Here is a 27,130-nt window from a genome sequence, read left to right as displayed (position 1 = left end):
TAGTATATGGAGGTACCTAATGCTATAAAAACCTGGCGGTGAACATAAAAAATAACTAGCAACCTAGCGGCACCAGTGACACTAATGCAGCGATCAGAAAATCGATCGCTTAGTGACACTGGCAAAAGGGGGTGAAAGTCCGGTCAAAAAAGACCGCCCCAAGGAGAATGACATCACTTCCTCCCTGCCTGTGTTTACACTACACAGACGGGGGAAGCTTCTCATTCGCCAGGAGCGATCAAGAGGGGATGTCCAGAAACCAACGGCCATCCCCTCAACCTGGATCACTCCTGAAGTGAAACGGACCGCCGCAGCCAGCGGGAGGGGGTCCGATCGGACCCCCCACCCGCTGGAAGGCAAGCACGTACATGTACGTGCTTGTGCCTGTCGGTGCCATTGTGCCGACGTACATTGCCATGCGGCGGTCCTTAAGTGGTTAAACAATATGATGACTTAAGCCGCGTACACACGGGCGGACTGTATGGCCAACTTAGTCCGTCAGACAATCCGACGGACAGTCCGTCCTACTTTCGAATGAACAGACTTGACCACACACGGATGCACAAACAGTCCGTCGAAAGCTTGCGCGATGACGTGTACAGCACGTACGACGGGACTAGAAATAGGAAGTCCAATACACAGCAATGCAACCTTTCGCCGTGTAAATCCTTTCTGAGCATGCGCCATACTTAGTCCGTCGAACTAGCCTACTCACGAGCGGATTGTCCGCTGAAACCAAAGTATGACGGACAATATTACGGAAATTCCGAAATACTTAGTCCGCCAGACTGCACGCTGAAAAAGTCCGCTGAAGCCCACACACGAGCGGACTGTCCGCTGAAATGTGTTTTGACGGACTAAGTTGGCCAGACAGTCCGCCCGTGTGTACGCGGCTTTAGGCATACGTATGCATCACGAGCCAGCTCAGAATAAGAACAGTTTAGTTAGTCAAGACTGCTGGCTCTTCGCTTTTTTGGTGAAAGTCTTCATCTAGTGACAGAGGTAGTACTCTGCCTGTTTGGGATGGGAGTAAACAGGCCTTATATGCACGCAGCTTTCAATGGAAGAAAAATTATTAATGCAGTGATCAATATATCATAAGTATGCTTGAACTGGATTCTTCTCTGCTTTACTCTGTGCCTGGCTGTGTAGATCCTATACACAAAATACTGTTCTACTACTACTTAGTTTTACTTGAAGGGGAGACGCACTTTTTCTTGGTTAAAAATAGATGTTTATGGATCCTAAACTCTGCTAAGAGTATTGTTTTTGTAATTTAATGGTTATATAATGTATGTATATTTTATTTTATTACTTTTTTGTTGCTATCTTTGTAAGGTGATCTTGGGTGTTGTGAAAGGCGCCTATAAATAAAATCTATTATTATATTGAATACATGTTGAAAGAGGATGTGTGGACTAGGCAAATGAGATAAAATACATACATTTTGACTAGAATAAGTTACATCTGTGGAGAAAATTTATTTTTGCTTAAGGCATATTCAAGTTTAAAAAATAAACAACAAACTGCGCTAAATGATCCACATTCACCAAGAGCAGCAACTCTGCTGTGAGATACACAAAAGTCATAAACCACAATTACAAAATAGAGCCACACTAAACACCAACTTAAATTGTGAAAAGCAATAAGTGAAACAAAAATAATAGTAATTAGGTCCCAAAATTAAATATAGAAACAATGTCCTTATTAGTTAAAATGAATAGATGTCACACCACTCGTGTAAGAGAGTGGAAGAGGTGTGTATCACTTTAAAATAGTTCTCCCCGTGTTGATGGTATCTCACACTGTGGCAAAAAGTGTAACCTCCACCATATAAATTGCATGCATACCAGCTTGCAAGCTCTTTAATGCTTACGGCTAATACCCAGCCAGGGCCTTTATCCTCAAAAAAGGGGAATCAGATGAAAGCTCACATTGAATGAGACATTCCAACACGGAGCAGAGCAGGTGATCGAGTAAAACAGTAATACACCAAGGACGCATTTAGGAGCTTATACTCAAAAAGCTGGCCAGCTTGCATAAAACGTCCTGGTGCCCCAGGATGATGGCAGATTGTGACGAAACGTGTCAGTGGAATGACGTGCTGACATCACCGTGCTGTTTGCGATCCTGAAAGGACGGGCATTTTATGCAAGCCAGACGACTTTTTGAATATAAGCTCTTATGTGCTTGATGTAAGTCCTATTTGGTTTTACACTATGGCGAGCATTTCTCTTTCTTGGGTATCCTTGAGTATACCACTTGAAGGAGGATGCTGGTTCCTTTGCGTCTTCTGGGAGGTCTCGATCACCCGCTCTGCTTCATGTTGGAATGTCTCATTCGATGTGATTTGTCACCTGATTCCCCCTTTTTGAGGACAAAGGCCCTGGAGGGTATTAGTCGCAAGTGTTAAAGCGCTTGCAAGCTGGTAAGCATCAATTTATGTGGTGGAGCTTACACTTTTTGTTGCAGTGTGGGATACCATCGTCACAAAGAGGACTTTTTTTTTTTTAAAGTGGTACACACCTCTTCCACTTTCTTTTTACACGAGTGGTGCAACATCTGTTCATGTTAACTAATGAGGACATTATTTCTGTTTCATTTTAGGACTTGATTACTATTATTTTTGTTTCATATATTCAAGTTTATCTAGGCCCACTCATTAAAATTATTAATTTTGTCAACAGCCCTTTAACAGTATTTAACCTTGTAACTGTTTCATTTGCACAGAAAGTGTTAAACATTTAGCAGTCATAACTTTGCATGTGTATTGTTTGATTTTTCAGTATGACTTTGAAGTGAAAGGAGATGTGATCAATGGAAGAAATCACAGAGGCCCCAGAAGATCTAGACTAGGATCAGATGGACTGGTATGATTACTGCCATAGCACTTAATATGCAGCCTCTGGATTTGGCCAGAGAACAGAAATAATTCCATCACTCAGGCTGCATGCTTTTTTTTGTTTTTTTTTTTTTGTTTAATCTCTATTTTATTAAGTATTGTAGATAATAAAGTACAAAAGACAAATGTCCATAATGGACCAGAAAGGTTCAAACATATCCATAACAGGAAAACATAAAATATATATATATTTTTTTATGCAGGAATATACAGATAAGGTACAAGCTTTCAGCTGGTCATACACTGCTTGACTTTGAGCCAGTTCCTACTGACTTGACTGAAATTCAGTAGCAGTGTATGGACCTGCTGGCAAAGCTCCATTAGACAAAAGTTGATTGTTCAATTGACTTCTGTCAAAGAAGCCCATTGGAAACTTATTGGCCAAACAAACAATACCTGAATACAATCAGATGTAGGCACTGTTGAAATATTCTGAAATCCATCTCATAAAAATTGTGCTCAAACTCGAACTCAAAATGTCAATGCTAATAATATTAGGAAAAGGATGACATAAAACTGTACAAACTGCAAAAATGACATGGTTCCCAATAATGGTTTAAATCTTAAATTGGTGCTGTATTTATATAATCCATATATAATATACTGTATATTATATATAATTTATATAATTCATCATTTTAATAAAAACATTATTAATTATTAGGATTAGTTATTAAGAATGTAGGATTTGATAACGGTGTGCAAACCTCAGCCAGCATGTTTGCAAACACCTATTCACTAATCATAACCGAACGCCAGAACCAGTGAGCAAATATTCCAAGTATGATACTAATAGGCAAGTCGGATGCCATTAAGTGTCTCAGCAAATTATTATCTATTTCCCTTTTGCATATTTTTAAAAACTGCATCTTGAAAAATTGATCATTTCTTTTTATTTATTTGTATTAAGTGAAAATTCAATGAGTAGAATGTTATGCTTATACCCTTCTCCTGCATGCTCCTGTAGCCTGTGCATTCATAAGCAAATGTTAAAACTGGGAAGATCTTGGTAAGGGAAATGCAGTTAAGAAAAAAGGAAAGCTGCAATCAAAACTTTTTGATCTATGTATAATTTGCTATTCCACCTTTCTTTAATCGTACATCACGGGACACAGCCGCATAGTAATTACAATGTGGGTTATAGTCCACCTTCAGGTGCTGGACACTGGCACACCCTAAACAGGAAGTTGCCTCCCTATATAACCCCTCCCACTACTGGGAGTTTTTTTCGCCAGTGTCTAAGGCGTTGGTCACGAGTGAAGATGTGCTGTGCTGAGCTCCTCTGGAGCAATCCTTGCTGGGGCTAGCTATGCAGCCAGATCCATTCAAAGTGTCTTTTAGGCTGAATTGAATGGTACCCAGGCCTCGCGTCCAAAGAAACAAGGTTTTGCCTGTAACGCTTCTCTTTTTAAAGAGCTGGACCCCTGGATCCAGTACTTTTGGTATTAAGGCCATAAGGTTTTACTGGCGGGGTGCTTTTTACAGGTCCAGGATTGTGGGTACCCTGAGGGTCCCGGTTCCTGAAGGTTTGTTAACAGAACCCACCGTGAAGGGTGAAGTTTGGGTCTGTTGGTTTTACCACAGAAAACCCTGCGGCGGGAAATGTAAGTGGAGTTTTTCTAAGGAATTTTTAAGTTTTCTTTTGAAATGTCTCCTTTAAAGTAAATATTGTCTTGTCTAAGTGTCACCACTGGGGGCTGTATGGAGCACATACCTTCTCATGCTTTGTTCGGAGTCATGCTGTGTCACAGAAGCAGCAGATTTTTTTTCCTCCAGCTAGCAGGCCAACCTCCGGTAAGTTTGGGGGTTTTGCTTCCTCCAGACACCCCCACCTGGGCTGAACTCTTCCCCTATTCAAGAGGCTGAGTATAAGGGAGAACTAAAAACGATTAGCAATGCCGTTTTCTTTCTCCACCCCTACACGGCGGCCTTTTCATTTAACTCTTGGAGTAGGGTCTTTTTTGTCTATATTATTTGTCTATATTTGGTTTATATCCAGTTATCTGCATTTAATTTATTTGATTTGTGACTGTTGATCTCAGACCTTGCTGCAGCCGCTGTTAGACTTGCATCCAATAGAACACCTTGATCCTCTAAGTCGACTTTAGTATCAATAACTTAATCATGTGCACCTTCTTCATTCTGTGGGGCGGGTGGACATTTTTTCTGTTTTTGTGATTTACTCTCTGCTGATTGGCTCGGGATGGCATGTGATCGACCTATGTACACGGCGAGTCTTGGTTACTATGTTACCAAGTTTATCTCACGAGTCACACGGAGGTTACTATACCAAGCCTCGTTACGGGATCGCTACACAGGAACCGGAAGTGATGTCATGTGGAGCCATTTCCGTTGTTTAGCAGGTTCTGGGGTCATTTTTACTTTCTAAGTGATGCTGTTGCAGGGGGTCCACACCCCAGGTGACAACCGTGGAGTTGAAACGCGTCGGTGGACCTCCTGTTTGCATCGCTCTTTGTTATATACATGCTTGTTTCTACTCTTCCAAATGTGATTGTTTTATCCGTTTTTAATAAATTGCCTTTTTTATACGGTATCACGCTATGTTAGCCCATCTTTTCATTGAATGATATATCCCTCCTGGCATTTACCTTCCACCCTTCTCACGATGATTGCATCCTTCAAGTCACTATTCAGTGACAGTCCAAGGTCGATTGATTGATACAAATCTAGGACCAGTTGTTTCCAACAGATGTGTTAAACCTAATAAGCTCTGCAGACCTGGGTGGTGTAAGCTCCGCCAAGTCAATAAGATCTGGTAAGCCTCCCCCTGTCTACGGTGGTGGTACTTCTGTTTTTTTCCTTCACAGTTCATACCGGTGATTGGAATCCCCCATATGTCTAACAGGACTGCACATCTAATTGGATTTATTTGGACTTTATAATTCACAATTTTCTTTTTTGGACTTTGTTTATTGTGCAGTTATTATACTAGCACATTTTTTAGAAATTACTCTAATTTTTTCTGAGTTTGGGCTCGCATTCATTATGTGTTAATCCTTGTTTATTTGATGTGTTTATGTTCAATATTAACACCCCAATTTCTATCTCTCACTTTATTTATGGTATAGTCACCATACTAGCACATTTTTCACCATACCTGCATTTTTTTCAGAAATTTCACCTTTTCTTTGATTCACATTTCACCATGTATGACTCTGTTTATTTGATATATAAATGTGACTTAAACATAAATATCATTTATTTATACAAATCATCTTTTTGCATGATTAGCGCTGCACTTATTTATTCACAGTTTTTGTCTACAAGCTGTGCTGGCTGCTAGGTTGCAGGTTCACAGCGCAGTATTCCTTTAACTTTATAGATTGAGTGTCTCAGCCTGCGCTGACAGTAATTGCTTAATCATTGAGAGACCAGTTTAAACAGGTGTTCAAGGTTATCCTGCTCAGGAGGCAGCTTTATGTTTGCAACAGTTGCAATGAGAGATTCTATCCTTCAGGTCTTGCGCCCTTCGCTAAGCACCTTGTAAGAAGCTCCTGGCTAGTCTTCATTTGTGTGGTGAAACAGCTATTTGGGGATGTTTTGGATAATACATCCAAAGAAATTCTAGTGGAAAGCACCCCTTTTGCCAATTAAGAAAAGGAGTAAAGATATTTTCTTTTTAAAGCTTCTTCTCCTGTGCCAGAGGCGTCAGCCTCCAGGCAGTCCCAGCGGCTTCCACCGTCACATTCATTTCGAATAGGGGGAATTCTGCTGTAGGTCTCAAGGATCTGGCAGGAAGAGTGTTGAGACAAATGGGGGACTTCCTCAATAGCTCCAGGGTACAAACTGGAGTTCCAAGAGTTCCCATCTATAAACAAGGAAAAGGGTGCCTCTGTGTATGTATCACAAAACAATTTATTAAAACAGCAATATCCACTAACGTGAAAGAAAGAGAAGTTGCATTCAAGTCCATCATCTGGGCTGAGGAGATGATGTGGGACTGCAGGTCATATCAGTTCCTGTGTAGCTGGCATTACATCAAATCCAGGCAGGAAAGGGTTGGAAGTGACTGAGCATAGCGCAGTACAGTCTCCTTTAGTGTTCCCAGTTTAAAGTGCCTATCACAGTCCAGTGGAGTAAGGAGTAATAAAAGTCCATCTGATAAGGATAGTGGTTCAGTGAGGGGAGGGTGGACGCCAATGCAGGTGGCTGAGCTGCGCTGTCTCCACAGCGTTCGTTCTGCCTCTATGGTGTGGAGAGAGACACGTGTTCCGTTTATCCGGAATGAGAGCGAGGCTTGGGGAGCAAACACACGACGGCGCCCAGCCGTGACGTCATAAGCATACGACGCGTTTCAGAACAAGCTGGCTATAGGTGGAAGAAATAGCCACATTCCTTTCTCTTCTCGCATTGAGGAAGGGTGTCCATAACCCACATAGTAATTACTATGGCGCTGTGTCCCGTGATGTACTTCAAAAGAAAAGGATTTTACAGGTAAGCTGTTAAAAAAAAATCCTATTTTTGTGGAGCAGACCACCTGAGCTCCTACCTCTGACATGTTTCACTCAGTAAGAGCTTATCCATAGAGTGGAACTCTATGAATAAGCTCTCATTGAGTGATATCTGGCAGAGGTACCCCAGGTGGAATAGTAATGTATACAGTGAAGAAGAGATCCTGGCGTGTGGCTTTCCTTTATCTCTTTAATTATCTGATATTGCGAGGTGAAGATGAATCTTATACAAGCCAGGTCTTATACAAGCCAGGTCTGGCCCTAAGAAGTGCCGGTTATGTGCATCAGTAGGGGAGCATCATTTATTTAATTTTTTTCAGTTTTAAAATGTTATGTACATAAAAAAAAAAAAAAATACATCTTCCTAGGTTTTCTCATTTATCAATGCTCCTAGTAGTGTCATTGACGTTCCATCTATTTGTATCTACCCTGTTTTCCCGAAAATAAGACCTAGCATGATTGTCGGTTAGGGCTGCAATATAAGCCCTACCCCCCAAAAAAGCCCTACCCTGTTTCCCTAAAAATAAGACCCACATGGACTTTAACTAGGGCTTATTTGGGGGGTAGGGCTTATATTGCAGCCATCATCGACAATCACGCTAGGTCTTATTTTCGGGGAAACAGGGTATGTACAGTGCCTTGTGAAAGTATTCGGCCCCCTTGAACTTTTCAACCTTTTGCCACATTTCAGGCTTCAAACATAAAGATTGGGCAGCACAGTGGTGTAGTGGTTAGCACTCTCACCTAGCAGTAAGAAGGGTCACTGGTTCAAATCCCAACCATGACACTATCTGCCTGGAGTTTGTATGTTCTCCCTGTGCCTGCGTGGGTTTCCTCCGGGTACTCCGGTTTCCTCCCACAATCCAAAGACATGCAGGTAGGTTAATTGGCTTCTGTACAAAATTGGCCCTTGTATATGAATGGGGACCTTGGATTGTGGGCTTCTTGAGGGTAGGGACCAATGTGAGTGTGCAATGTACAGGGATGGGGACAATTGTGGACACTCACTTAGGTTGAACTAGATGGACTGGTGTCTTTATTCAACCTTACAAACTATGAAACTATGAAAGATGTACAATTTTAATTTTTTGTGAAGAATCACCAACAAGTGGGACACAATTGTGAAGTGGAACGCAATCTATTGGATATTTTAAACCTTTTTAGCAAATAAAAAACTAAAAAGGGGTGCGTGCAAAATTATTCGGCCCCTTTACTTTCAGTGCAGCAAACTCACTCCAGAAGTTCAGCGAGGATCTCTGAATGATCCAATGTTGTCCTAAATGACTGATGGTGATAAATAGAATCCACCTGTGTGTAATCAAGTCTCTGTATAAATGCACCTGCTCTGTGATAGTCTCAGGGTTCTGTTGAAAGCGCAGAGAGCATCATGAAGACCAAGGAACACACCAGGCAGGTCCGTAATACTGTTGTGGAGAAGTTTAAAGCCGGATTTGGATACAAAAAGATTTCCCAAGCTTTAAACATCCCAAGGAGCACTGTGCAAGCGATCATTTTGAAATGGAAGGAGTATCAGACCACTGCAAATCTACCAAGACCTGGTCGTCCCTCTAAACTTTCAGCTCAGACAAGGAGAAGACTAATCAGAGATGCAGCCAAGAGGCCCATGATCACTCTGGATGAACTGCAGAGAACTACAGCTGAGGTGGGAGAGTCTGTCCATAGGACAACATTCAGTCGTACACTGCACAAATCTGGCCTTTATGGAAGAGTGGCAAGAAGAAAGCCATTTCTCAAAGATATCCATAAAAAGTCTCGTCTAAAGTTTGCCACAAGCCACCTGGGAGACACACCAAACATGTGGAAGAAGGTGCTCTGGTCAGATGAAACCAAAATCGATCTTTTTGCCCACAATGCAAAACGATATGTTTGGCGTAAAAGCAACACAGCTCATCACCCTCAACACACCATCCCCACTGTCAAACGTGGTGGTGGCAACATCATGGTTTGGGCCTGCTTTTCTTCAGCAGAGACAGGGAAGATGGTTAAAATTGAGGGGAAGATGGATGCAGCCAAATACAGGACCATTCTGGATGAAAACCTGTTGGAGTCTGCAAAAGACCTGAAACTGGGACGGAGATTTATCTTCCAACAAGACAATGATCCCAAACCTACAGCAAAATCTACAAAGGAATGGTTCACAAATAAACGTATCCAGGTGTTAGAATGGCCAAGTCAAAGTCCAGACCTGAATCCAATCGAGAATCTGTGGAAAGAGCTGAAAACTGCTGTTCACAAACGCTCTCCATCCAACCTCACTGAGCTTGAGCTGTTTTGCAAGGAAGAATGGGCAAGAATTTCAGTCTCTCGATGTGCAAAACTGATAGAGACATACCCCAAGCGACTTGCAGCTGTTATCGCAGCAAAAGATGGCTCTACCAAGTATTAACGCAAGGGGGCCGAATAATTTTGAACGCCCCACTTTTCATTTTTTTATTAGTTAAAAAAGTTTCAAAAATCCAATAGATTTCGTTCCACTTCACAATTGTGTCCCACTTGTTGGTGATTCTTCACAAAAAATAAAAATGTTATATCTTTATGTTTGAAGCCTGAAATGTGTCAAAAGGTTGAAAAGTTCAAGGGGGCCGAATACTTTCGCAAGGCACTGTATATCTATTTAAATCTGATCAGCCCCTAACCTGTCCACGTTTAGGAGATCCCTGAAAACTCACTTGTTCAGGGAAGCCTATCCCACACCCACCTAACAAACGCCCCAGAGCTACCCCCATCAAATCATTCCCCGCATCTATTACCTTTTGTACCACCACCCCCTCCTTTTAGAATGTAAGCTCTATGAGCAGGGCCCTCCTGTCCCTTCTGTATTGAACGGTATTCTAATTGTACTGTCCCCCCTCTACATTGTAAAGACCTGCATAAACTGTTGGCGCTATATAAATCGTGTATAATAATAATCTTTGCTTGATGTAAGTTGATGAAGAGGCAGTTATGGGAGCAATAGGCACTTGTGCATTACAGGAGAGGATACAGCTGCACTGACAGTTGCTATAGATACTACAGTGCTGAGGAAGAGCTGCTGTCATTATAATGGTGTTCGTTTAATGTAAACCCTCTACAGCGATTACACCTACTGTTGATGAAAAATCAGCTTGCCCTTTTGTTTGTTGTACTACAGCACCTATGTTTGGAAAGTGATCTATGAATGGAGGATGGATGGATACCTCATAGGTCTGCCCCGTATCTTTTAAAAATACAGTATGTTACAAAGTAAGTGACCAAACATTGATCCTTGGAGTACATCACTACAAACTCAAACTTTAGAATATTCAGAGTATGAATCAATAATCACTACGCTCTGAATAGTCTTTTAGACAGTCTTCTATTGATTTACAAACTGAATTTTCTAAGCCCATAGCTACTACCTTTTATTAACTTTAAAGCGGTATTAAACCAAATATGTAACATATTACAGCTTACCAATCCTTAGATGTGGTGGCTGCATTATTGAATTTTTTTAGGCTTTTTCCCCTCTGTTCACCTGGTGATCTGGCTAGTAACACACATCCTGTATTAGAGTGTCCCCACTCTGGATGAGTGAGTATGGAGGAGCTTTTAGCCACTTCAGTGCCAAACACTTTCACTCCTTTCCTGACAGGGCCAATTTACAGATTTCAGTGCTGTCATTCTTTGAATGACATTTAGTCATGCAACACTGTACCCATAACCCATTTGACATTTTTATCATTTTTTTGAAACAGATAGAGATTTATTTTGGTGATATTTAACCGCTTCACGCCCGCCCTATAGCCGAAATACGGCTGCAGAGCAGACGCTATCTGCCGGGAGGCCGTTCCTGAACGGCCTCCTGTTTACTTCCGCAATGCGCGCTCCCCCGAGCGCGCATCGGGGAAGTTCTGTGCTGGCCGTGTCCCTCGGACACAGCCAGTCACAGATCGCTGTAAACGGCCAATCACAGCGGCCTTTACAGCGCAATCGGCGTGTCCAATGTGAGATGATCTCATATGTAAACATATGAGATCATCTCTCAGCGCCGCTCTCCCTCCTCACACAGACAGCGTGTGAGAAGGGAGAGATCAACGGCTGCAGCAGCCATAAGTTAAAAAAAAAAGTGCCATCCGCGCCCAGTGCCATTCTCCCCAGAGCCACCTGCCCCCAGTGCCACCTGTTAGTGCTGTCTGTTCCCAGTGCCACCTGTTAGTGCTGTCTGTCACCAGTGCCACCTGTTGTCAGTGCCATCTGTCATCAGTGCCACATAGTGCCATCTGTCATCAGTGCCATGTATTAGTGCCATCTGTCATCAGTGCCACCTGTCAGTGTCACATGCCATCTGTTGTCAGTGTCACGTGTCATCAATGCCACTTATCAGTGCCATCTGTCATCAGTTTCACGCGTCATTGGTGCCACGTATTAGTGCCATCTGTCATCGGTGCCACGTATTAGTGCCATCTGTCATCAGTGCCACGTGTCATTGTCCTGGTGCTCCAGGGCCTTCAAAAGTGTAATAGGTAGTCAACAAGTTCGATGTGTAATTTATGCTCCTAGAACATGTTACGGCGCTCCCTGCATGTTGGGCCTCTCTATGTGGTCAGGCTGTGAAAAAGTCCCACACATGTGGTATCGTAATACTCAGGAGGAGTAGCAGAATTTAACCTATTACAATGACAATTTTGTGGAAAAAAAAAAAATCGTAATTTTGCAAAGAATTGTAGGAAAAAATTACAACATCAAAAAGCTCACCATGCCTCTTACTAAATACCTTGGAATGTATACTTTCCAAAAAGGGGTCATTTGGGGGGTATTTGTACTTTCCTGACTTGTTCGGGTCGCAAGAAGTGAGATAGTCCACCAGTACATCAGATGTGATCAATTTTGTGCGATTCGCACCACAGCTTGTAGACTCTCTAACTTTCTCAAATACCCAATAATATCCACTAATTTGGGTTATTTTTTACCAAAGACATGTAGCACTATAAATAGTGGCCAAAATTTATGACGAAAAATTTATAATTTGCATAATTTTGTCACAGAAACATATGCGGTTTTTTCTCAATTTTCTGACTTTTTTCATTTATAGTGCAAAAAATAAAAACCCCAGAGGTGATCAAATACCACCAAAAGAAAGCTCTATTTGTGGGGGAAAAAAAGGACAAAAAATTCATTTGGGTACAGTGTTGCATGACTGAGTAATTGTCATTCAAAGTGTGAGAGCACCGAAAGCTGAAAATTGGTCTGGGCAGGAAGGTTGTTTGAGGCCGCGTACACACGGGCGGACTGTCTGACGGACTTGGTCCACTGAAACGTGTTTCAGCGGACAGTCCGCTCGTGTGTGGGCTTCAGCGGACAGTCTGGCGGACTAAGTCTTTCGGAATTTCCGTAATATTGTCCGTCCAACTTTGGTTTCAGTCCGCTCGTGTGTAGGCAAGTTGGACGGACTAAGTATGGCGCATGCTCAGAAAGGATTTACACGGCCGAAGGTTGCATTGCAGTGTATTGGACGTCGTATTTCTAGTCCCGTCGTACGTGCTGTACACGTCATCGCGCAAGCTTTCAGCGGACTGTCTGTTCATCGTGTGTGGTCAAGTCCGTTCATTCAAAAGTAGGACGGACTGTCTGTCGGATTGTCTGACGGACTTAGTTGGCCAGACAGTCCGCCCGTGTGTACGCGGCCTAAGTGCCCAGTAAGCAAGTGGTTAATCACCACTGGGTTTTTTTATTTTTTGCTAAATTAACAAAAAATAGACTGAAAATGTTTGAATAAAAACGTTTTCTTTAGCTTCTGTTATGACATGTTGCAAATAAATAAGTAATTTTTCTTCACTGATGTGCACTGATGATGCTGAATTGATGTCCACTGACAAGGCTGCACTGATACACTATGAAGCAGTGGTGATTAGACACTATGAATTTGCGCTGATTAGACTCTATGAAGCTGCACTGATAATCAGGGCACTGATGACTTTGCACTGATGATCAGGGCATTGTGTAGCACTGTAAAAAAAACTACTCGCTGCTCCCCTTACACATTTTTTTTATTCTTATTTTTTGAAGCAGAGCCGTTGTGTACATATGTGATCATGCAGGCAGTGTGAGCACAGGAGGACGTCGTCATATGACGGTCTTCCGGCAAAGTGCGGCCCTGCTATAGCCGTCATTCAATTATAGCACAGTTTCCTCAATTAAGATCACTGTGTTTCTGTCTGCTGCTTCCTTCCTCTATCAACATGAATCACTTTTGACAAGTTTTCCTTACACCAAGAGAAAAAAAGTGACATGGAAGGGACCTCCAGCTGATTGACAGCCTCAGCTCTGTTTCTGTGTGCTATGTGAAGGGTGTGTGTCCTTTCCCTCCAATCGGCTCACCTAACTGAGCTCTGCAGAGTGTACTTTCAGCTCTCCATCTCACTTTTTTCTCACAGCTCAGACAAGCTTTAAAAATTCTGGACTTTGATTTTGATGTAGAGAAGAGAATACTGTGATAAACAGGTACAACTTATGTAGGAGGATTTGTTTAATCTCTGCGTGTCTCCTGAGGCCAATCATTTTACTGCGTATATGTAAGGATTTACAACCACTGCCCTCATTGGTCCCATTGTTAACCAAGATGACTACATCATTAAACTTAAGTTTATTGGTATAATGTCTAACTGAATAACACAAAGAATGCTTCTTCTTGTAAACCTTTTATTGGAGCACAACAAGCAGTGCTATATATGGAATGCTAATGCGTTTCAGCTGTAGCCTTCCTCATAGCATGCTGAATTACAATAAAATGACACTTATATAGAAAGATATACAGTCCCCTAACAAATAGGGGGCAGTGCATCCTAATTAAAATCAATTAACACAATAAAAAATGTGAGGTTGGTAAAGCCAGAAAGTAAAGGGAAGAAACACAGATGTGTGGAAGCGAAAGTATGTTAACCATTTCAAAGCCAAGTCTGTTACTTTAAAAACACACTTTTTGTGACTTAGGCCCCTTTCACACGGGTAAACTGTTTTGATCAGTAGGTGATGTGTCCTCTGATCCCCTGCTGATCAGAGCAGAGTGGGTGGATTACAGATCTCTGTCTGCTTAGTTTGTGCAAAGCAGACACGGACAAAGCCCACTCCGCTGTCTGTTTATACCTGACTTCCATCCGATCCACCTAGACCGAGGAGGACGGATTGTTTTTACCTGCTGGTGCGTAGTGGTGAATGGAGGGTCTGATTAAGTTTGCCTGAAAAACTGACAGGTAGAACTGATTGGACCCTTCATGTGAATGGGGCCTTAACCAGCTAAGGACCAGCCTCCGCAGTTGTACTGGGACGGATTGGCTTTCCTGGGCAAATCGCCATCATTTTACGTCGGGGGAGCACCCACAGCGATCCGATTTGCTTCAGAACCAGTCAGTCTCCATGCCCAGGCCAGTGACTTCTGGCCTGGACTTGGTGATTGATTCTGACGAATGAAATGCTTCCACTGCCTGTGTAATGTAAACACAGGCAGAGGAAGTGATGTCACCTCCCCTCGTAAAATCCTTTTTGGTTCCAGAGAGAGGACATCTAAGCCCCTGTACACACGGTCGGAGATTTCGACAACCAAATCCGTCAGATTTTGTCCGTCGGATCTTGTCCGAAACTGTTGCATACACACGGTCGGACTAAGTTGTCGGAAAATCTGATCATTCAGAACGTGATGACGTAATTTAGTTACGATGGGACTACGTTCAGGCTAGTAGCCAATAGCTTTGATGTAGGAATTTGATCTGAGCATGTGTGGCACTTGGTCCGATCAAAATTCTCTACACATGATTGGAGTATGTCCGATCGAACCAGTTGGTCGGGAAATATTTCCAACATGTTGGAAAATTGGGTCCGACGGAATCAGTCCGATGCATACCACACACAGTCGGATTATCCGACGACGCGGTCCGATAGGACACATTCCGACGGATTCTCCGACCGTGTGTACAAGGGCTAACAGTGAGTTGCCCCAACACTACACTGACTGCACAGGTTGGTCACACTTTTCAACCTCCGATTGCCCCCCCCCCCCCCCCCAGTTAACCCCTTCAATCCCTGTCACTGTGTCACCAAGTGCAGTTTTCCGATTTTTTACTGTACTGGTGGGACACTGATCAGCGTTAGGGCAGTTAGAAGTAGGTCTAGGGTACCTCCCAATAACCCCCTAATAAAGGTTTAACCCCTTCATCACCCCCCTCCCCCAGTTAACCCTTTCACCCCCTGTCACCAGTGTCACTAATATAGTGTGCAGATCTCTTTTCTAATCGCCGTACTAGTTAATGTCACCGTCAGGTTTTTATAGCGTCAGGATACCTGCCATGTATTACCAAATAAAGGTTTAACCCCCCTGATCGTCCCTCAGTATAGGTTTTAGCATCAGTTATGGTCAATTTAAATCTTAGGCAGCATCAGATTAGTGCCAGTAGCGCTAATGCCAATGCACACACCATACACTTCCCTTACTAGTATAGTGTCTGAACGGATCAATATCTTTGATTTGATCAGCACTATATGAGCATTCCCAGTAGTTTAGGTGTTCCCAAAAATGCAGCGTTAGCGGGATCAGCCCAGACACCTGCTAGCACCTGCGTTTAGCCCCTCCGCCCAGCCCACCCCACCCAAGTGCAGTATAAATCGATCACTGTCTCTTAAAAAACAAAACACATATAACTGCAGAGTTCGCAAAGTTAGGGCTGATCCTTGCGAATGCTAACAGTTAATTTTTTTGGTAGTGATTGAAGCAGTCTTTGACACCCAGGTTCTCTTTTGCCTGTGAGTCGCACTAAGTGTACCAGTAAATTTAGAAGCCAAAATGTCCAGACAGAGGTACACTAGTGAAGAGGCCTACACGTTGCTGAGCATGACAGATGAAAGCGATGGGGAAGCCGCCTCACTGTCAGATTCAGGCTTAGTGTACAAACTCGTAGAGAGCAGCGGTACTCTGACAGATAGCTCTGATGATGGAGTAGTGGTCCCTGCTAAGGTCAGGAGTACCCAACCCCGTTCTGTTGTTGAGGTGCAAGAACCACAGGGCCCTTGTATGGAGCAGGGAGCCAGTACTATTGCCGCTCATTCTTCTGGTGAACTGGGGAGCACTAGCGGCCTAGTACATCGTGGTCTTAGCCAAACCAGCGCTGCAGTAGTCACTTGGTGATGTGGCGAGTCCCATAAGTGCAGTTTAAGTTGGTGTGGTGGCTAACACAAGTAGTGTCCTGCAGCCACCAAGAGTTTGTATACAGACCCGAAGAGCCCATACTGCCCTTCCTGCTGCATATGCAAATCCTAATTGGGAGCCCACAACTTCTGCAGCGCCCGTACTTCCGCCATTCACTGGTCAACCCGGAATTCAGGGGGAAACAGTTGATTTTAGGTCACTTGATTTTTATTCACTGTTTTTCACAGAAGATCTCTATAGATCTATTGTGGACCAAAGCAATTTGTATGCTGATCAATTCACCGCCGATAATCCCCAGTTGACCCTTGCCAGAGAATGGAAACCTATTGCAGTTTCCGAATTTAAGACATTGCTGGGCTTATCCCTCATCATGGGCATAACTAAAAAAGTTTATTGCGGTCATATTGGTCCACTGTCCCAATTTACAATATTCCCGTGTTCTCTGCTTCCATGGCCAGGACGTGATATGATACAGATCTTCCGGTTCATGCATTGCAAACACAATGAACTCTGTCGTCCTTGGGGTGACCCTGTATACGATCGGCGCCACAAAATTCGACCCCTCATAAACCACTTCAACTACCAGTTTGCAGCCTTGTTTATTCAGATCAAGTTGTCTGCGTTGATGAGTCCCTGATTAAATTTTCTGGCTGCTTGTCTTTCAAACATTATCTCCCCAGCAAGCGTACCAGATATGGGGTCAATTGTATAAGCTCTGTGACAGGGCAACACGGCTATGGTTTACGAGGGAAAAGACAGCACTGTGGAGCCCCTTAATTGCCCAGTCTACATAGGGAGCACTGGCAAGATTGTTTGGGACTTGGTGTCACCCTTATTCGGAAAGGGGTACCACTTGTATGTGGACAATTATTACACACGCGTGCCACTTTTTAGTCAAATTTTTGATGGTGCAATTGACGCATGTGGCACCGTGTAATCTAACCGCCAGGGCTTCCCCCAACGGCTTGTAAATTACCAACTTAGGGGGAGAGAGCCTGCTTAATAATTTGCTCACAGTTAAGTGGACGGACACGCAATGTTTTTGTTCTGGCTTCCCTTCATGCAGATATGACAGTCGAAATTCCAATGGCGACTGGTGGTGTTAAGAAGCCCCTCTGTGCCCAAGAATAAAACCTTAACATGGGAGGGGTGGACTTCCATGACCAGATGATGGCATCCTCCTTAATTGCCATAAGGCTTAGATGCTGGTATAAAAAAAAGTGTATGTATACTTATTGCAATTGGCTCTGCTGAACGCTTATGTGCTATACAAAGCGTCAGGACGAACTCGATCCTTCATATAATTCCAGGAAGAGATCATCACAGCCCTTCAGTTTCCAGATGGTGCTGCGCCCCAACTTTCCAATGCAAATACAGTGAGCCGGCTGCATGAGAGGCACTTCCCAGATGTCCTCCGTGGTACCCCTACCCAAAGAGCACCCCAAAGAAGTTGTGTCTGCAGCAAAGGCGGATATAGGCGTGACACCCGCTATTAGTGTCCTGACCAACCTGGTCTCTGCATTGGTGAGTGTTTCCGTCACTACCACACACTAGTGGAGTATTAGCATAGTTAGCACTGCACAGTCCTAGGGCACAGATACACATGGGGGTTGATTTACTAAAGGCAAATCCACTTTGCACTGCAAGTGCACTTGGAAGTGCAGTCGTTGTAGATCTGAGGGAAAGCTCTGCCGATTTTATCATCTAATCATGTATAAGCAAAAATGCAGTTTTTTTATTTTCCTTGCATGTCCCCTTCGGATCTACAGTGACTGCACTTGTAGTGCAAAATGGATTTGCCTTTGGTAAATAACCCCCATTGTCTCGAAAGATGAGATGGCCATCACATTTTGAGAGACCCTAATCTGGAACGTTTACAGTTAAAACAAAAATACAAAGAAAGAAAAAAGAAAAAAAGACAGAAATAGTTGTTTTATTTTTCTTCTCTCTATTGTTTTCAATCTATTCTCTCTCCTATTTTTACTGTATTTTTTTTTTTATTGTATTTGCTTTTCAGGTACGGCATGTCTTACTGTTATAATGTTACCTTTTACTTCTGTTTTATTGTTAACCATTATTTGCTTTGCAGATTTGCTCTCATCACACGTAAAGCTGTGACTCCAGCGCTGTAGGAGGTGATTTCACCACCACAGTTAAAAACAAATAAAAAAAAAAAAAGCATATATACTGAAGCAGGAGTGGAGGGGCAATTTCCCCCATGCTTCGGCATATATTTTATACTTTTTTTTTTGGCACAAATTGTTTTTTTGTTTTTGGTTAATGTTTTATTGTTTGCTTTACGTCATTCATCTACAGCACTGATTTATCTGGATAGCAACAACGTTTGCTCCCACAATACGTAAATCAGCGACTTCATGGCTGTAGGAGGTGATTTCACCACCACAAAACAAAAAAAAAAAAACAGTGCATTTATGCCCATCATTAGTGGTTGGATGCAGGGTGGTATTCTAATGGTGGGGATACACACCAATCAATCTCTCTTTTTTTTGTTCAGCCCACATGCTAAAAAAAAAAATTACAATATATGCCCAACAAGGACCAGCAACGTACTGGTTGCTGGACTTTGAGTAGTTATAGCAGAATGATGCCTATAGGTTTAGGTATCATCTTGGTATCGTTCTTTTCAGCCAGCGGTCGACTTTCATGTAAAAGCAATTAGCCACAGTACTGCTTACAAGCAGTAGGAGAGAACGTCCCCCCCCCCCCCCCTCCCGTTTTCCATGGTTTTCTCTGGCTATCCTGTTCCACCAGGGAACCTGAGAGAGTGCAACCGGTGGTTCTGCCAGCTAAACATAGAGCTGATCGGAGACCAGACTGGCTCCAATCATCTCTATGGCCTAAGAAACCGAAAGCTACAAGCATTTTATTACTTTTGTTTCGCCGTTTATAAACAGTGCCATTGGGAAGTTTGGAAAGCAATTTATTACACCGATCTTTGTGTGGTCAGATGCTTTGAGGGCAGAGGAGAGATCTAGACTCAATAGACCCAAAAAAAAAAAAAAGTATCTGTCATTACCTATTGCTATCATAGGAGATATTTACATTCCCTGTGATAACAATAAAAAAAAAAAATTTTTTAAAGGAACAGTGTAAAAATAAAATAAAAAAGCTAAATTAATAATATATATATAAAAAAAAAACACCCGTTGGTCTCATGTCGTATGTAAACAACAAGTGCACCATGCATGTGAGGTATCACCGCGAACGTCAGATCGAGGGCAGTAATTCTAGCAGTAGAATCTAAAGTGGTAACCTGTAAATGCTTTTAAAAATGTATGTAGTTTGTCGCCACTGCACGGTTGTGCCCATATTTAAAGCGGTAGGACCTTTGCTTTAAACAAATATATAATGTTTTGGAGTTCAAAGTAATTTTCTAACAAAAAAAAATATATTTTTTCATGTAAACAAAGTGTCAGAAAGGACTTGGTGGTTCAAGCGGTTAGAAGAGTGATGTGTGACATAAGTGTCTAACGTTGTGCATAAAATGCCAGGACAGTTCAAAACTCCCCCAAATTACCCCATTTTGGAAAGTAGAAACCCCAAGCTATTTACTTGATGATATTGGCGTGTTGATACATGGAATATTTCATATTTTGCCACACATTTCGATAAAATTACAATTTCTTTCTTTTTTTTTAATTCTTTATTTTTTTTACACAAAGTTGTCTCTAAATTATATATTGCTCAAATATGGCATGGGTATATGTGAAATTACACCCCCAAAATGCATTCTACTGCTTCTCCTGAGTATAGGGATACCACATGTGGGAGACTTTTTGGGAGCCTAGCTGCATACAGGACCCCAAAAACCAATCACCACCTTCAGGTTTTCTAAGAAGGGTGCACTGAATGGGTTTTTGGTTCTGAAACTGATACCGAAAATGAAAAATAAACTAGGCCAAAATGACTTGTTTTTAAAAAATATTTTTATAATTTAAATAAAACATATACATTTTTATATAACACTTTGCTAATAGTATTGGCAAAATTTCCATGTGGTGCACCTCTAGCAGATATGGTACAGGAGATGGTCAGAGACTGCAGACATAGTATGGGAAATGGTCAGAGACTACAGACGTGGTACAGGAGATCAGTGCAGCCTCACCAATCTTCATCAGATGCAGTCTATCAGTGCCCATCATTTGTTTGCCTGTGCCTCACCAGTGCCCAGCAGCCTGCCTGTGTTCACCAGTGCCCTTCGTGCAGCCAACCTGTGCCACACCAGTGCCCAGCAGCTTACCAGTGCCCATCATGCAGCCTGCCTGTGCCTGTCAGACAGGATCAGGACAGGGCAGTGTTAGCAAGGCAAAGCCAAGAACAGTGCTCTATCTATGGAGGATAGCTGTCAACACACCGCATTAAGGAGCGACTTGTCGGTATGATCAGCGGGAGCAGCATTATCAGTGTGCAGTGCTGCGGGGGTTAAGAGTGCAGGACTTGTTGTTTGACATGCTGTAAGAAATAGTGAGCCTGCTTGGTGAAACTTACGTAATGCTCCTCCCGCTGATCATACCGACAATTCTTTCTATGCAAAGAATTCTTTCTGCTCTTCTGAAGCCACAGCCCTCAAAAAAAAGGAAGAGAAAAACCAGGCAGTCTGCCAAGAATCACAACATTCTTTATCAGTTGAACTTTAGTATAAACATTGTAACAATTTGTGAATGGAATAGACTGTTTGTTAATTAAAAAAAGTTTAACCACTTAAACACTAAACCTTTTTCTGACATTTCCTGGTTTCAAATGAACATTTTTATTTTATTTTTTTTCTAGAAAATTACTTAGAACCCCAAGCATTATATATATATATATATATATATATATACCTGTGACACTAATACAGCGATCAGAAAAACGATCGCTTATTAGGCTGGGTTCACACTGGAGTGATGCGGGAACGCCACGAATCCGCGGCGGGTTCCCGCATCGCATGCCTCCCGGCGGCAGTTCGCACTGCCCTATGCGAACTGCTGGGAGTGTCAGTGAAATGTTAATGACACCCCCAGATCAGTTCGCATATCGCAGTGCGATCTGCAAACTCGGATCGCATGGTGTGAACACCCATGCGATCCGATTCTGCTGCGGACCAAAAAAAGGGTCCCGTGCGAATTTGCGGCGGGTGCGGCGAATGGCTGAACTCGAATCGCACAGAGATCGGATGTGATTTGCACTGCAGTGCGGTGCGAATCACATTCGTTCTCATAAACCGCTGCAATGTGAACCCAGCCTTAGTGACACTGGCGACGGGGGGTGATCACGCGGTTAAACCTTTATTGGGGGGGTTAGGGGGGTACATTAGAACTAAAGGGGGCTAACCCTAACTGCCCTAACAGTTATTACAGTCACAAATGACACCAATGCAAAAAAAAAAAAAAATGACATTGGTGTCACTGTGACTGGGGGGCAGGGGTGATCGGGGGGGGGGGTGTGAGTGTGCCTGGCATGTTCTACTGTGTAGTGTCGTGTTGGTGCAACTCACCGATCCTCTCTCCTCGGTGTCGGAACGAAAAATACCGACACGGAGGAGAGATTACATCACTTCCTCTCCTGTGTTTACATTACAGGAGAGGAAGTGATGTCACAAAGACTTTCTATTCGTCGGGAGCGATCGCGAGGGGGTGGCCATGAATGAATGGCCGTCCCCTCGTCCGGGATCGCTCCCGAACGAATACCGACCGCCGCGGGCACCGGGCGGGGGCCCGATCGGGCCCCCGACCCGCGGGAAGGCAGGGACGTACATGTACGCCCATATGCCTGCCCGTGCCATTCTGTCGACGTACATCGTCGTGCGGCGGTCGGGAAGTGGTTAAAGCAGCGCAGTGCCAAAATGTAAAAAAGGCTCTGGTCATTAATGGGGCAAATCCTACTGGTCCTTAAGTGGTTAATTGGGCCTCATTTTGCTTCTTTTTTTGTTTTTGTAAATAAAATTCATCCTGTAAGATTGTCAGAGGTTACCTGAAGTCTGTAAATTGCCAGGATTTATATGCTCTCCGCTCCCCAACAATGTATTGCAGGGTCAAATAGCCCTGTAATTGGTTATATTTGATATGAGGAATGACGGCCACAGCGTGGACCTGAATACCCGGGAGGCCGTCATATGACGGGCTCCCCTGTGCACACTCCCTGTGCATGCCGTGATCACGAGTCAAGGAGACTCGGGTGATCACCGATCCGAGTAAAGGACCGGTCCTGGCCCCTTACCATGTGTTCAGCTGTCAGCCAATGACAGCTGATCACATGATCAAAACAAAAGCTTGGCGATCCTTTTTTTTTTTTTCTCCTCACGCTGACAACTGAGGAGAGAAAAAAGCCAATCACCGACTCATCTTAAAGGAGCATTGGTCCCGAAAAGGAAGAGGCAATTATGCCTCATTTATGCCATCTAACAGTTCCCACAAGTGCCACCTATCAATGCCCACAAGTGCCACCTATCAATGCCAATCAGTGCCACCTAGAAGTGCAGCCTATCAGTGTAACTGATCAGTGCCCATCACTGTCATCTGTCAGTGCCCATCAGTGTTGCCTCATCCGCGTACATCAATGATGGACAAAAATTACTCGTTTTAAAATTTTATAACAAAATAAAAATAATTTTTTATTTTTTTATTTGGTCTTTTTACATTTAAAAAAATGAAAAAAAATCGCACAGGTGGTCAAATACCACTAAAAGAAAGCTCTATTTGGGGGGGGGGGGGGAATGATACAAATTTAATTTGGGTACAGTGTTGTATGACCGCGCAATTGTCATTCAAAGTGCATCAGCGCTGAAAGCTGAAAATTGGTCTGGTCAGGAGGGGGATTTAAGTACCCAGAAAGCAAGTGGTTAAGCAATGTTTTGGCTTGTATGTTACATATCCTACTACAGTACCTTTAGTCCCCTTAGCTCAGAAGCCAAGTTAAAGCTGTAATATGTATTACATAGTACTGTGATCTTCCAAATGCACTTAATGAGGTTGCAAATAGCCCCTCAGCTCCTGGTGACATTTCACAAAGCACTCAACCTCTGCTCTTCCTCATTAAAACGTGAGCAGGGTTCTGAATGCTGCTTTTACCTTAATTATGCACAGAAGACAGCTGAGTATATAGTGGAGACAGCGAGGGGATTTTTATCATATTACTGCACACAGCTCTCTCTAAGTAATGGAGGGAAAAAGGTATATGAGTCTAATATTTGTGTAAACCCCATAATTACTCGTACAGAGTGTGCTTATCATTTTAGTACAATCAGAACCTTGATGTTTTGCTGTCGCCAACAGACTGCAAATTGGTTTCATAGGAAGAAGAAAGATATGTGAGGTTAGAGATTACACAGTTGGTCTTTCATATGTTTCTGGACACTTGTCAGTTGCATAGAGATTTACATTCTTTCATCTTATATATAGTTTATTGTAAATTAACCTTTTCAGCTCTAGATGTAATTTGCATGCTCTAAATTGCAATATGTAACTTAATAGGGGTTTAAAGCTAAACTCCCTGAGACTTTCTAATTTCTGTTTATTTTGAGCATGTTTTGGCAATCCATCATTTGGTGCATATTAGTTAGGGTTTTTCATAAAAAAAAAAAAAAGCACTAAAACGATAAGTCTGTTTAATACTCCAGGACACCCAAATCATATTAAAGCTAAATTCTGGCCAAAAAAACAAAACAAGATACAAATGAATAGCTCATCAAAAGATAAAATACCAACTTTTGCTGCAATATTTCACGCAGGTCAAACCACTTCATCAGGTCTTCCTGGACCCATCCCAGCCTTTGGCTGGACAGTGAAAGGGAAATCTGTACAGTGATGCTTTCTCTTCCTATCCAACATGCTTTGTGTCAGCACAAGGAACTGATTGGCTCCGTGTACTGCCTTTTCCTCTTACACTCCAGCTCTACTATACAGAGGCTGCAAGAGGCTAATAATCCAGGTCAAATGTAGGTACTGACATGGCTTACAAAATCCATTTAGAGGCTAAGGGCACCTTTACATACAAAATGAATAAATGGTATATGTTTTTGCAGGCAAAAAAATAAGCATTATTTTTTATCCCCCACAGGAGCCCACACAGCATTGCACCCCCAAACAGTAGATTGCAGGTGCAATGTCAGGCTCCTGCAGACAACCCCTCCTGCTTTTTGCGTACCTCTGTACAGGCCATCTGTTAGATAGCTGGAAGAAGTGTTAATGAACTACAAATGCGGTGATCAGCAACCTCAATCCATTGAGAACTACAAGACATCTGTTGCAGTGGCAGACGGGACTTGTGTGTGTGTGTGTGTGTGTGTGTGTGTGTGTGTATATATATATATGTATATATATATAGAGTATGTTGCATGTTACACCCTAAATATGGATGTATTGTTCTAAAGGTGACCTTATCCTTTAAAGATGTACAATTACAAAGTTGCATCAATTTCTGATTGTTATATCTGCACAGAATTCAGCTTTAAATTGTTGCAATAAAGTGAAAAAAATACTGTGGCTGAAGAAAACTTAACGTGCTTACCTAACTACTGACAATGAGCCCATAATGCCTAATTGAGGGTGATGTCCCTATCCTTCTGATAAGATCCTGGGAATAGGATTACAAATATTATAAAAATACGCTTCTGTACTGTGCCTGAAGAGTTGTCTCTGAGTTCCCTGGATCACCTTTGGTTGTACAGAAGCTGGGGGATAAGGTATAGTATATTTGCAACTTTTTACCCACAGATTTTTCTTCCCTTTTCACATTGAAGCGGAACTCCAAGCAGAAAGATAAGTCTTGTGGTGTTAAAAAAAAAGTTACCTCCAATTAGATTCATTTTCGGTTTTCAGTTTTCTAGGCAGCAAATAATGAAAAAAAAAAATAATGAAGGAAAAAAAAATGCTATGAAGGAAAAAGAATAGACTTAAATTTTATCAGACAAAATATCAATCAGTTTTTTAAATAGTGAATGTGGTAGGATAATTGGTTAAAATAAGAGCTGTGGTACAGGAGATATAAAAATTAAAGCATCAGCGAAAGTGGGAGCATTTGCAACATATAATAATATACAATAGTCAAGTGCTGCAATGATGGTAACTAACGCGTTTCAACCCCGCTGGGTCTTCTTCAGAGGATTTGTATACTGTAAAAGCAGTAGCATAAATTGAAGTGCATGCAAGAAAAAACACAAAATGTGATATAATTGTCAGGAACCATGAAACAGACAGAGACAGAAGTACGATCAAATCACACTTTTTTATTAATAAAAAATAAAAAGATAAATAGAAAAAAGCGTAGTCAAGCATAGCCAGAGTCCAGTAGCCAGATCGGGTAGTCAGCCAGTCCAAAGTTCGTAAACCAGATCGGGTAATCAGCCAGTCCAGATGTCAGGGATCCAAGGAGAGCAACTGCAAGCAGGATAGAAGCCAGGAGGGACGTCAGCAAGCCAGTCTTGAAACAAACAGCAGGAGATGGTTCCTAGTGATGTGACCAACACGAAGGCAAAGGAAAGAGTGAGCTGGAAGGCTTTAAATAGGCAGGTTAGACGAGCATCATCGGGAACAGCTAGTAACTGTGGAAAGAGAAGAGAGCTGGCAATTAGCAGACAGCTGAGCGACCAGCCCAGAGGAGGAAGGGCTAAGCCAGCCCTGACAGTACCCCCCCCCCCTCAATGACCCCTCTCCCTCGGCGGACCACCAGGCTTGAGGGGAAACCGTCTATGGAACTTGCGGAGGAGGACAGGGGCATGTACGTCAGGATGAAACCTAGGAGCGTTCCTCCGGACCATACACCTTCCAATGCACCAGGTACTGTATGCGCCCACGGAACCTACGGGAGTCAACAATGGATTGTACCTCATACTCCTCATGGTTCTCAACCTGAATAGGGTGAGGACGTGGCACCGAGGTGGTAAATCGGTTACAGACCAACGGTTTCAATAAGGAGACATGAAACACATTTGAAATGCGCATACTAGGAGGAAGGTCCAACGCGTAAGCTACTGGGTTAATCCTGTGAAGGATATGGAAAGGCTCAATAAACCGAGGTGCAAACTTCAGTGAGGGAACATGAAGCCGGAGGTTGCGAGATGACAGCCAGACCCTGTCCCCAATCTGGTAGGAAGGCGCAGGCAGGCGTCTGTGGTCAGCATGGAGTCTGTACCTATCATTAGCATGACGCAAAGCCTCCTGGACTTGTACCCAAGTGGAACGAAGACCACGGAGATGCTCCTCTAATGCAGGAATACTCTGCGGAACAAACGAGTCAGGCAACATGGAAGGTCAATTCAAGGCACTGTTGTGAGCAAACTCTGCCCAAGGTAATAGGTCAGACCAGTTGTTATGATGGTCAGAAATATAGCAACGTAGGAATTGCTCCAAGGACTGATTGGCTCCTTCTGTGGCCCCATTAGACTGCGGGTGATACGCAGAAGAGAACGCAAGCTGGATTCCCAACTGTGCACAAAAGGCTCACCAGAACCGGGAGACAAATTGACTGCCCCTATCCGAGACAATCACCTTGGGTAGCCCATGTAAGCGAAAGATCTCCCGAGCAAAAATGGAAGCCAGTTTCTTAGAGGTGGGCAACTTCTTAAGTGGAATACAATAACAC

General features: G+C 42.9%; 1 protein-coding gene across 2 annotated transcripts in view; it reads left to right on the top strand.

The window, feature by feature from the left end:
* Positions 1-27,130, top strand: part of BRCA1 (BRCA1 DNA repair associated) — a 353,109-nt gene that overhangs the window by 278,352 nt on the left and 47,627 nt on the right. For both annotated transcript variants that reach the window (XM_077459504.1, XM_077459503.1), the window contains exon 19: positions 2,787-2,870. In XM_077459504.1, the coding sequence (XP_077315630.1) occupies positions 2,787-2,870 (84 nt within the window). The remainder of the gene's footprint in view (positions 1-2,786; positions 2,871-27,130) is intronic.

This window comes from Lithobates pipiens, unplaced genomic scaffold (assembly GCF_037356315.1).
Source record: "Lithobates pipiens isolate NorthernLeopardFrog02 unplaced genomic scaffold, aLitPip1_a1.2 Scaffold_28, whole genome shotgun sequence".
Lineage (NCBI taxonomy): Eukaryota > Metazoa > Chordata > Amphibia > Anura > Ranidae > Lithobates > Lithobates pipiens.
This window is presented reverse-complemented; position numbering and strand designations above follow the sequence as displayed.